The 12989-nt window shown below is 39.9% G+C and overlaps 1 protein-coding gene across 2 annotated transcripts in view; it reads left to right on the top strand.

Moving 5' to 3' along the window:
* The window catches only part of LOC131683213 (lachesin), a 575289-nt gene that overhangs the window by 492601 nt on the left and 69699 nt on the right, over positions 1–12989 (top strand). For both annotated transcript variants that reach the window (XM_058965050.1, XM_058965049.1), the window contains exon 8: positions 5007–5144. In XM_058965050.1, the coding sequence (XP_058821033.1) occupies positions 5007–5144 (138 nt within the window). The remainder of the gene's footprint in view (positions 1–5006; positions 5145–12989) is intronic.

Here is a 12989-nt window from a genome sequence, read left to right on the forward strand (position 1 = left end):
ATTATTCATATTCATTTCTGTTTCTATAATTCTATTGCACTTAATTTATTCTAAATGAGTTCATTTAAAAAAATAACTTGTCCACTTTTTGATTTTTCAAAGCTATTTTATTTTTATATAATTGTTACATCCTTGTTCTTTATCATTTTGCCTATTCGTTCTTGCAAAGAATGTTCATTTTCGATATGTTGTCGAACAATATTGACTGTCCCGACAATATCTCAAGGATTCATTTGTTTGTTCCCCCTCGTGATATAATGAATCGTCCGCTTCTGTGGCTTCTTAGGCACCGTACAGCATATGGCCAGAACAATCCGGTAGACAGATGTTGTAGTAGATTCAGCGAAACTGTTTTAGTTTTTGACTTCCATACCACTAAATCTATAATTATAAGTTGGCAATTAGAAATTTTTAACATTGACATTAGCAATAGCATTAAGTGTAATTTGCACGATATATATCGAAGATGTAATAATAATAATAATAAATAAATCTATTTTGAAACTTTTTCAACATTTTCCCATTTTCCAGTTTTCATGCTTTTAATTTTTTATTTTGTTCCTAATTTTAATATTTCAAACATGTATTATTGTTATATTTACGTCTAACTCAGCGGATCTATTTCTTTTTATTTCTATATTCTACTTTTTTGTAGCATCGTGTTTATATTTTTTGTTGTTTCATTTTTGTTCCATTTGCCGTTTTTCCTTTTTTCAATGCTCATGATATTTTTTTTTTCATTTTGATGTTTACCCGTTGTTTACTATTTTAACTATTTTGCAATATTTTTCTGTTCCTTCTATTTTGGTTTAATTTCCTTTTTATTTTTTTTGCATAATGTTTATGTTTATTACCTTCACCAACAGTCCCCTTGACCCCAATGCTGGTTGCTTAAACTAATTACATTTTAAAATTGCCAATATTTCCGCTTTTATCGCATTCCGCGTCCGGTTGAAGTCAAAGACCGTCGCCGCACTGTTAAAAATTTGCTGGAGTCCGGTAACAGTGCACTGGCAGCCATAGTTGGTTCTCCTGAACGGAATTCGCAGAATAGAGTTATTACGTAGAGCTCGAACGCGGGCTTGAAGATCCAAACGTCCGAGATTTGTAGGGCAATTCACTCTGGCAGAGAATAAGTCCGAGACGAACAGGGCTCGAGAGCAGACCCTACGAATGCTGCGTGCATCGAGGTTTTCATAGCTCATTCATAGCGGCTACTGAAATCTGTTTTGCCATGGGAACCGGCGTTGGACAGCCTCGATTCTATCAATCTCGTTCTGGTAGTATGGATTCCAAACAGCAGAACAATATTCTAACGTTAAGCGAACCAACGGGTAGTAAAGCGATTTAAGACAGTATACGTCCCTGAAGTTTTTCGCTATTCGGAAGATTAACCCAAGCTGTCGTGATGCCTTATCCACGATGTATGAAGTATGTGGTTTGAACGTTAGTGCCGAATCCATAATGACTCCGAGATCTTTGATGTGAGAGTGCCTTGAAATGCTCGAGCCGAAGAAATTTAAAACCATTCTGTTTAGATCACACGACGTATTAAAGCTGTCCAGTTCCCTCTGAAGAAGCTCGGCATCGGTTTTATCCCGTATTTGTTGAAAAAATTTCATGTCGTCGGCGAAAGAAAGACGGGGTCTTTGTAATGTGAAATTGCCGTCATTAAAGTAGAGCAGGAATATTACTGGACCGAGATGGCTTCCTTGTGGGATGCCAGATGTAGCGAAGAATAGTGCTAATAGACAGTCCTTAATGCTGATTTGGAGTTGCCTTCCATCGAGGTAGGAACGAAACCAGCGCAGAAGTTGTCCATGAATGCCGAGAATGAATGTCCAGCTTCGCTATTGCGATATCATGGTTGATTTTGTCGAAGGCCGCAGATAGATCCATGTAAATAGCATCGGTTTGCAATCCGTCAGCGAATCCATCCATTACATATGTTGTGAACGAGAGCAGATTTGTCGTGGTCGATCGTTTAGGCATAAAACCGTGTTGGTCATCTGCAATGTACTGTTTGCAGTGAAAGAAAATAGGGTCTAAAACAACCAGCTCGAATAGTTTTGATATGGCACTTAAACACGAGATTCCTCGATAATTGTCAATGTTCGATTTGTTTCCTTTTTTCCAAGCAAGCTCCAGTAGTGGGTGATAGCTCGAAGACTCGCCGAAGTGGTTCAAGAAGCCCGCTGATACACTTTTTGAGAAAAATCGGGAAAACACCATCTGGACCCGGGGAACAAGATGCTTTCATTTTGGCATTTGCTGCAAGAATGGCAGCATTATCGACACGAATTCGGTTGATGGTTCGTCCTAGAGAAGGAGTTAAATTGGCGGCGGCAGCGACTTGTTGTGGTGGAAGGCGCTCGTTGGAAAAAACGCTTGAAAATTTGTCGGAGAAGGGTTGGCAAATTTTTTTTAGTGTCGGTGCCTAAAACTCCATTAAATGACATACAAGATGGTAAACCGGATTCTTTTCGCTGCTCGTTAACATACTTCCAGAACGACTTGGGCTTAGATTTCAGTTGACGCTCGACGTTTCGCAGGTGTCTAAAAAGGCGCGTCTGCTTTGCTGTTTGTATTCGTGGTTGAGTTGTAAGTAGTGATTTCGTATGCTTCGAGAATTTTTTAAATGCAGCTCGTTTGGCAGATTTTAAACGTCTGATTGCCATGGAGAGTGTTGATCAGTACTAATTGTTCGTTTTGGCACATGGCGGTCGATAAGGTAGTTAATAAGCGCAGATTTTTCAATATCCAATCGTAGAAAACCATTACTTGCCTGGCACCACGTCAAGCCAGGTAAGTTGAAGTTGCCCAGTATAACAATATCATCAAACGGGGCGGCGATCGAGGCGATAAAAGAAACGGAGGAAAGATGTACATCGATCAGGCTGAATTCTGTCAGGTGGAAAATACACAACTCACAGGAACAGATTGCGATCGGCAAGTTTCACTGATATCCACACTTGCTCGGAGCTTGCCCACCGGTCATCGTTGATCACTCGGGCTTTTATACCACGGCGAACGTGATAAGCACACCACCGCCTGATGTCTTGTGGCTGTTGCAGACATTGCGGTCACAGTGGTAGACATCGAATGTTGAACCAAAGACCTGGCGAGGCAGAGTACGGTTGTCGAGCCACGTCTTGGTCAAGGCGATAACGTCGTAACAGCAACCCGTGGTCGCGAGAAAATAATTGTCCGTTAATGAATTTAAGCTACCAACATTCTGGTAGTAAACCTCGATGTTACTGGAGGACGGATCAGGTACAGCAGAGAGCGAAGCCATGTTGCCGTGTAGGAATATTCTTTCGTCAATCCCACGAACAGTATCGGAACGGCTCGCGGTCGCTTGGTCGACTGTGGTGAGGGAGGACTATCGTCGTCGGCGAGAGAAATGGTTGGCATCTGATAACAAGATGTCTGAGCAAAAGGCAAAAAACTGGAAGCGAAGGATATATCAGCACTTGAAGTGTTCGGAACAGATGTATACATGTCATTTGCGGCAGGTTGGAAGACCCTTTCACCTATCCCACACACAGGACCGGGACGGCTGATGGTCACTGGCTGCAATTGTTCGACTGTCGCGGGGGGATCGAGGGCTTCCATAGTACCAATTGCGTTGCATCCCAGTATGCGATCGGCATCGATACTCCTTCACAAGGGCGGTGTAGCTTGGTATAGTGGCATGGCCAATCGCTGCGGAGTCCTCTGCAAGACCATTGATGGGCCGGGTTGCATTAGAAAAGTACATGCTTCTTCTGGAGGCGGTGGAAAATCAGTCGGTGGGCTCTAAATATTCTAGCGAGGCGCGAAATTTGCTGGTTATTTTTGGATAACTAGGCTTTTAGTTTAGCTCAGAAGTCATTCGTTTTCCCAGCGATAACACCTACAAGCGAAGAAACGGTGTCGCGAAAGCCAGCAAATTTTATCAGCTTTACACAATTATTTCACATCCAAAACAAATTTGGGTTCTCCGCAAGCTTTTTCAAAAACGGCTTGTTAAGTTGTTTCCCACATTGCATATGTACCACATTTTTGCAAAAACCCATGCATTCGATAAAGTTGTCATCCGATTTGACGGTTTTCTGCGCAGTGATCGCATGCACTTGCCATAATGCTTGTCCAATTATCATGAAATAGACAACTCCATGCCGTATCGTGAGAATTGATCCTTGATGCCGGGAAGAGTGCCGCAATATCACAAAGTTACTGATTCCCAATCAACACCCAATCAGTCCTACACTAAGTTGCATCTCTGGTTGATATGCGACATGAATATTAGTGCAATGTTGCAATGCATGACACGCGGTATAAACAGCCGAGAATGGCCGACGATCCTTGTTGAAGATGATACAAAGCAATCCCGCCAAAGGTAATCCGCCACGAGGTTCCTTGAAACATCAAACACCGTACTTTAATAGGTCCGCACATGACAAGTTCGAATCGATGCCTTCACCATCGATCTCAACTTTGTGAGTTGGCATATTGACGTGATAGTTCATAAAAGGCTTGTCGCCAGTAACAACATGATATGATCTAATCGTTATCAACAATCCACTAACCAGATCGCAGCTCCTAACGTTGTTTCCTCAGCATTCTAAGGTTAGCGTAGGGTATTGAGCCAATATTTATGGTTACCCTGAATATTGAAACCGAACACACATCTACACTAAAAGTTGACGCCTGAAAAAAAGTTTCATGTAAAATTTGAGCTGAATCTGAAAAAAATGTCATGAAAAGTCGAGATTCGTATTATATTATATCGTATAAACTTATTATTCTGTGCGCCGAAAATCTACTAAGCAGTCTGTCGAAACAGAAGTTGTGTATGGACATTTTGTACCGAGACTATTTACATCTTTATGTACAACAACGTAGCTCAAAGCCAATTTAATATTAAAGAACAGTATCGAAGTAATGGCATTGAATATCACGCGAATAACAATTTATAATAATTTATCAAATATAACATCGTCACCCTTAATCTCTCCCCGCAGTTCCCCCCATGCTATCGATCCCGAACCAGCTGGAAGGAGCCTACCTCGGGCAGGACGTCATCCTCGAGTGCCACACGGAGGCCTATCCGGCATCCATCAACTACTGGACGACGGAGCGGGGCGATATGATCATTTCCGGTAAGTTGGCTCAAACTTTTCCCATCAGCTCGAAGAGCAAATAGCAATTTAGTCAACAAATCGAGAATCCGGTTCAATAAATTAGGACGACACTCCTCACCGCTCTGGCTGCTGTGGTTTTCTGTCATACTGTCACCAAGTTGCTCTTGGCAAAACCACCACAGCCCGGGAATCTGCGAAATTGGCACACGGTTCAGTTGCCGATAAGGCGTCACTCATTTAACACCAATCAAGCAGTAATCAATGGAACTTAGCTCAATCTAGCTGAATTAGTTTCAAGTGAGCAGACAGGCGAAACGAGATGAGACAAGAAATGGAAGCCGAGTCAGAAGTTGATTCAGTGCCAAATTGGCATCCTTTCTAGGGAACGCAGAGGTAGAAAAGAAAAAAAACTCAGGTACGGCAGAAGGACACTAAAAATAAATCACTTCGATAGCTTTGAAGTGTTTTTTTTCTTTTCCTCTGAACACCGGGGAGTAAAGTTAGGTAGATAGACAGACCATCCAGATTGGGTGACTCGGTTATCGTCGATTTAACACGTCATTCAATTAAATTGAGATTCGACAAATACTTGTGTCGCATTAATCTTCTTTGGCAATTATCAGGGAAATTGAAAGCAGTTTTTGCTTCTAAACTGTAGCTCCCAAACTCACTCTCTTCGAATCTAGCGTGAAGGAAGTATCCCATCATACGTTACCGCATTAAATACCGTATCTTTCATCTCATCATCCTTCAAACGAAACATTTCCAATATATTCAAAAGAGGAGGCTCCTATCAACCGTCATGAATGAACGTAAACTGACTGACTGACGGCGGGTGCCATGTTGATACAGAACATCAAAGGTCTACACTCACTCTCTAAAACCCCTCCGTTGACTGCGCTCAGTAGCAATTCACCACCATTTGATATTCTCGCACACGCTTGTCAATTACCCGATGAGCCACTCTCGCTGTCATTGTGGAAGGTACTCCAGTATTTAGTAGGTATGCGACGTTCGGCTACTTGCGGCATAACGCCCAGCCGGCCGTCGTGTAATCCGATAAATGTCGGTTAGTGGCTAAGCGGGGGAAATCACCCGGCGCCCAGCTATTGGTGACAGTCAACAGCCCAGACTTGGACATCAAAACGTCCACCGTCGCGGTCTTTAATGTCTCGGTCGGCGGCAATGGCTTAGTTACAATTTTCCACTAGTCTGCCTGCCAAATCCGTCTGTCCGATCCAATGTGCAAACATGGGGGGCGGGGGTAGAGCAGCTAGCGCGTGACCAACTTCAAAGAGTTTTCCCCGGTAGCGGTAGCGGATGACACATTCGGTTGGGTGTGTCGATGTTGTTACGCGGAGGAAAGCAACTCGAACAATGCAGATCGAATCTTTGATGAGAGCGGACCGTTATTTAAGCTATTTGGATGATTGGAAAGGGGAGCAAAATTGTTGCTTTGTAGCGAAATGGAAGTGCCACCACGAAAACAAGAATGCAATTTTGGGTAGAAATGTTCGCATTTCTGATCGGTTAGATTTAGGGATTGATTGTGATGCGACCGAAGCAAACCACAATTGCCTTCTAGTGTATGAGAATTGGAATTAGTTATTGATGTGCTCAAAGATAAAGACTTTTCAGCTGGCCGAGAAAATTTGGATAATTTTAGTTTTATTGTATTGATTTGAATATAACATTAACTTAGATAATTGATATTAATAATAAATTAACTTCCTTGACTTTCATCCATGAACATTTCGCAAAATGTTCTAAAATTGATATTTTCACTAATTATATTTGGTAAAGTCTTCGGAAGCGATGTATTGATTATACAGTTCGTTGGGTCGAATAAGGTTCAGCTACAGCGCTGTTTGGTGTAAGTGGTTTTAGTTGTACCGTCAAAATGACATTTTTTTGTGTTTAAGTGCATATTGGCATATTAAAAGCATTAAAAATGGATTGTTTTATTTATATTGATTTTCCGTCTGTCTGCACTGAGTTCCTATCACCGACTCCAGAAAGGCGACTTCACCATCTGGACCTTCAACACCATTCTGGAGTAAACAAGTTTTATTGTTTGGCCTAATGACCATTCGGCCTAATGACCATTCAGCCAAATGACCATTCGGCCAAATGACCATTCGGCCAAATGACCATTCGGCCAAATGACCATTCGGCCAAATGACCATTCGGCCAAATGACCATTCGGCCAAATGACCATTCGGCCAAACGACCATTCGGCCAAACGACCATTCGGCCAAATGACCATTCGGCCAAATGACCATTCGGCCAAATGACCATTCGGCCAAATGACCATTCGGCCAAATGACCATTCGGCCAAATGACCATTCGGCCAAATGACCATTCGGCCAAATGACCATTCGGCCAAATGACCATTCGGCCAAATGACCATTCGGCCAAATGACCATTCGGCCAAATGACCATTCGGCCAAATGACCATTCGGCCAAATGACCATTCGGCCAAATGACCATTCGGCCAAATGACCATTCGGCCAAATGACCATTCGGCCAAATGACCATTCGGCCAAATGACCATTCGGCCAAATGACCATTCGGCCAAATGACCATTCGGCCAAATGACCATTCGGCCAAATGACCATTCGGCCAAATGACCATTCGGCCAAATGACCATTCGGCCAAATGACCATTCGGCCAAATGACCATTCGGCCAAATGACCATTCGGCCAAATGACCATTCGGCCAAATGACCATTCGGCCAAATGACCATTCGGCCAAATGACCATTCGGCCAAATGACCATTCGGCCAAATGACCATTCGGCCAAATGACCATTCGGCCAAATGACCATTCGGCCAAATGACCATTCGGCCAAATGACCATTCGGCCAAATGACCATTCGGCCAAATGACCATTCGGCCAAATGACCATTCGGCCAAATGACCATTCGGCCAAATGACCATTCGGCCAAATGACCATTCGGCCAAATGACCATTCGGCCAAATGACCATTCGGCCAAATGACCATTCGGCCAAATAACCATTCGGCCTAATGACCATTCGGCCAAATAACCATTCGGCCTAATGACCATTCGGCCTTATGACCATTCGGCCTAATGACCATTCGGCTTTATGGCCCAGCATCGCTTTGATGTAGGTTTCGTCATCCTGTACCGTGCAGTCAAACTTCGTCAGCATCTTCATGTCAGCTTCCGTGATCGGTTTCTGGCCTACTCATTTTGATTGTCGTCGTGATTTGGAGACATCTTCTGGTTTTGTCCGGCTTGTTTTCCGAACACTTTATTATATTAACTGTAATTTGTCCACATTCAAAAAGTTCGCCATCCTGGCGTGCGTTCGGATTTTTGCGATGCGATAAAATGACTTAGGCCTGTGCGCTATTCTGAAAAATGTTTATGGAGGGGTCATCTTTAAAATAAAAATTTTCGAGCGTAAGGTGTCAAAAATGGCATCCAAAATGGCGGCTCCAGCAAAAGGTGTTTTGAAAAGCGACCCCGTCAGCGGTAAAGATCTTGAAGATTACATTCCGTAGAGGTGCCCTAACCTAAAAAACATGAAAAAATTCGATATGGAAACAAAATGGGGGCCACTTGAAAATAAAGTACCGTTTTTCGCATGATTTATCCACTTTGGCCGGCTGTAAAAAAATCGTTAATCATCAAATTTTGCGATTTTATAGGTTACAATGCCCGAAAAAGTTGTCTTCTATTAGGCGGGCATAACCCGAAGTTGATGGTTCAAAAACGAGAATCCCCGCAAATTCGAAAAATCTTGTTCCGAGAAAACCCCCTTTTTGGACGCCATTTTTAACACATTACACTCGAAAATTTTTATTTTATGCATGAAACCGTAATGTTCCGGAAGTCGTGCTAGTGCACTGAGTGCACACTGTTCTGAAAATCTAGCGAAATCGTCTTAGCGCATCAGCGGCTGCACGTTCAGTGGGCCATATGCGCGACTTCCGAGGGTTAATAAACATTTTGCAGAATAGCGCACATGTCTAAGTCATTTTACTGTTTCAAAAAAATTATTAAACGTTAGGTACTTTTCTACACAATTGTATAAGAGGACCACCCTTAAGCATTTGTGTTACTGGCGTAATGAAATAAATACATAAAGTTGTCGATACCGTTTTGTCGGACTTTTTCGGACACTAATTTATAGCCCCTATGTTTGAGTCAATATGGCAAACGGATGGTTCACAGGTTTGCTTGCGAGGAGCCGCCGCTTCCGATAGCGATTTCGCCCGGTGGAATTCGCCGCGAGCACTAGAGCAGTGTAGAAACCGATGGTACAGTACGTGTACATGTACTGGAAAAAAGACGCTTGTAGAACGTCGATACATCCCGAAATAATACAGCTGGTAATTATCTAATAGGACTGGCTGGATAGAAGGTTTTACATGATATGTAAGTCAAAAGAATAGCTCATGATCAAAAGAAGGATATAATAGAAAATCCCCGAAAGCTGAGAAGTGTTAGCTTTGACTTTCCCTCCCTCACTGTTAAACATACGATTTCTTGGTCTTCGGCCTAATGCCTATTCGGTATAATATGTATTCGACCTTCTGTTCATTCGGATTAATGTTCATTTGGCCTAATGTTCGGTCTAGCGACCGTTGACCTTCGCCCTAATGGCCGGACACCGTGCAGCATTCAAACTTCGTTAGCAACTTCATGTACGGCTTCCGCGATCGTTTTCTGGCCTACCCGATCAGAAGGGCATAACTGATTTATAACACCTGGAGTTATTTATTTCAAAAATATTTTGAAACAGAAACTGTTATAAATCCGGCTGGTTAGTTGTTAAAATAACAAAAAATAAAACAAAAACCTGGGTAATTATAACAAAATTGTAACAAAATTTGATATGATTTTATCAAAGTTAAAACTAAATGAGATATAATTTTTTTCCAAAAGTATGTACACACCTAGAAAAAATAGTGTAAATTTACGTCTCCTGACCCTGACATATACCAGCATCAAAAATGACTTAGTTTTACGTTTGATTTTAATTTTACATGGCGTTTAATTTCGTAAATCATGTAATTTTACTCCACATACAGCGTTTGTTCTGAATGGTAGGAAGTGTAATTTTATGTCATTGCGCATGTAAAGTATATGTTTCATGTAAAATTGAATGGAACACGGTAATGTTCCGTCATTTCGTAAATTACGGTTTGTTGAATTGTGTCATGTTTGCAATTACGTCAACGATAAAATTCAGATTTTTTTGGTGTGTAGGTATTCTGTGAGAGAACTGTATTAGATATAATCAATTAATGACAGTGACCTAGTAACAAACGGTCAATTCATAAATTGATGGTCTCATAATAGATTATGTTATAATATTGATAGTATAGAAAACTGTCCGCAATTCACTTTCATTCCGTTATCTGAATATAGCTCCAGTTGTTATAAATATCAACCATAGTTATAATAGTGTTATTGTTTTGTTATGCTCTTCTGATCGGGTACTCGTTTTGCTTATCGTCACGTTTTGACGTCCCCACCTTCTTGTAAGTGGGCAGTCCGGCTTGACTTTCAGCTCGATGCACGGTTGTAAACCACACTACCGATTTCCTCCAGTTGTCTAGTTGTCGACACAACGTCTGCCAAACACTTCGAACAACTTTAGCTGAGGAATTCCATGAAAACCTGCCCGAAAATCGTTAAAATCGTGACCGACCATTTTAGATTCCGATGAAGCTTTTCGCGTTTCACCGGCATGGAAGACAGAACATTTTCCACAATCAATAAGATTATTTAGACTCAAGAGCAATTTTTAAAAAGGGCGTACACGTTTCTACGTGCATTAATTTCCAAAATTGTTTGGTCGTTTTTTTTGTATTTTATACAGCAAAAATATCTGAGAGCGAGTTACAGGGAATTCATACTACTGTACGAAAAAATATACACTGAAAAAAATGTTGTGTTTTTTTACAAACACAAAAAATTATTTTAAATTTATTTTTTATTTTTTTATAATTTGTCAATAAAAACATAAAGAGAAAAGAAACATTTTGAATGTGATTGTATGATGGAGAAGTTATCGGTAAAAAGTTTTTCTAACAACAACTTTATACATGTTTTTAAATGTCATACTAATTGGCATACAAAACTGTAATTTTACTACAGAATATAATTCTAAGTATCATTTTAACTCAAAATGCATTTAACAAAAATCTTCCAAAATGCAATAGTTTTCGAAATATTTGGAATTTTGTTCGAACAAGAACAATTAACTCGTGTAATTATGCCCTTTTTATAAGTTATTCGCGTTACCCCATCATACAATGTCAATAATCTAATGTTTATCGTTTTAAAGACGTAAAAGTATTTTTTAAGAGTATTTGGATTAGGGAGAAGCTTTCAATAAAAAGATTTCCTGACAACAACTTTTGACATATTTTTATAATTCATACTATTGCTCACAAATACATTTTTTTATATATGATTCTAAACGCCATTTTAAATCAAAATGCTCATAACTATAATTTTTTGAAATGTAGTAGTTTTCGATTTTAAATTTTTTTTAACAACGCAATTAGTTTATTTTATTACGACCTTTTCATAAGTCCTGGCTATCGATCAGTAAGAACACGACGATGTAAACATACTTAAAACACGACGAATGTTAAAATAAAACGGTGCAACCAAAACACAACTACACGGAAAAAGTCAGTTCATAAATTCATGAACAAAAAATCACGATTTCGTGAACTGAAATATTTACGAACCAAGCTCCTGAAACCTCGTATTCATGAAACTGTTTGTGTTTTGAAAAAAACTAGCTCACGTTTCTAATATATATATATATATATATATATATATATATATATATATATATATATATATATATATATATATATATATATATATATATATATATATATATATATATATATATATATATATATATATATATATATATATATATATATATATATATATATATATATATATATATATATATATATATATATATATATATATATATATATATATATATATATATATATATATATGTCGTTAAATTCCAACGTTTGGTTGGGTTACTGTGGTTGTGCCCTGAACATGTTCAGTTTTTGTGGTGGTTCTTGTTCATAATTTGTTGATATACTAATCTTTTTAAACTATTTCAATAAAAAGAACCGATATGTAAACGATGTTCATGATTTCAGGACCTATGTCACGAATTTCATAAATTCTGTTATAAAATATTATTATTGTAATTATTGTAATATTTTAGTCACTAGTAGAGCGATTTCAGGATCCTAGTCACGATTTCCGTAATTTCTATTCACGTTATCCTTATATTTTAGTCACAAGTAGAGTAATTTAGTTTCAGGATCTTAGTCACGATATTGCCCTCCCTAATGTTGAGGGGTTTGACGGTATTGCAAACATCATCAGACATATAGCGTACATCAGCGCTAAATAACAACTGCTTTAAGATGGTTATTGCATTACGCCTCGATAGAGGTGCATCGAGGAGGCCGAGAGGGCTTATGCGCCTTTTTCATGTTCTATGTTTCTTCATACTTTGCACCTGCGCATACAAACGCTCAACCACTGGTCTGTGCGCGGTGATGTAGCCGACTGGCGGGTTGACGTGCATTGACTTTTGCCGAAGACAGCATATCAAGACGACTGGCAACTCTGTCCAAAATCTGGAGACAGTAACAGCAACGCCACTTGCGAGTAAAGGTGGTACTTACCATTGTGATGCACACACACATATACACTTTTACATTAAGCTTCCTACCTTCCTCCATTAGAGGCGCTGTAACCTCTGTCGCTTCTCGTTTGTATGGGGGAAGGGAAAAGATATCAGTCTTCTTAATATGTAGTTTTCGCTTTTGCTTT

Source organism: Topomyia yanbarensis, chromosome 2 (genome assembly GCF_030247195.1).
Source record: "Topomyia yanbarensis strain Yona2022 chromosome 2, ASM3024719v1, whole genome shotgun sequence".
Taxonomy (NCBI): domain Eukaryota; kingdom Metazoa; phylum Arthropoda; class Insecta; order Diptera; family Culicidae; genus Topomyia; species Topomyia yanbarensis.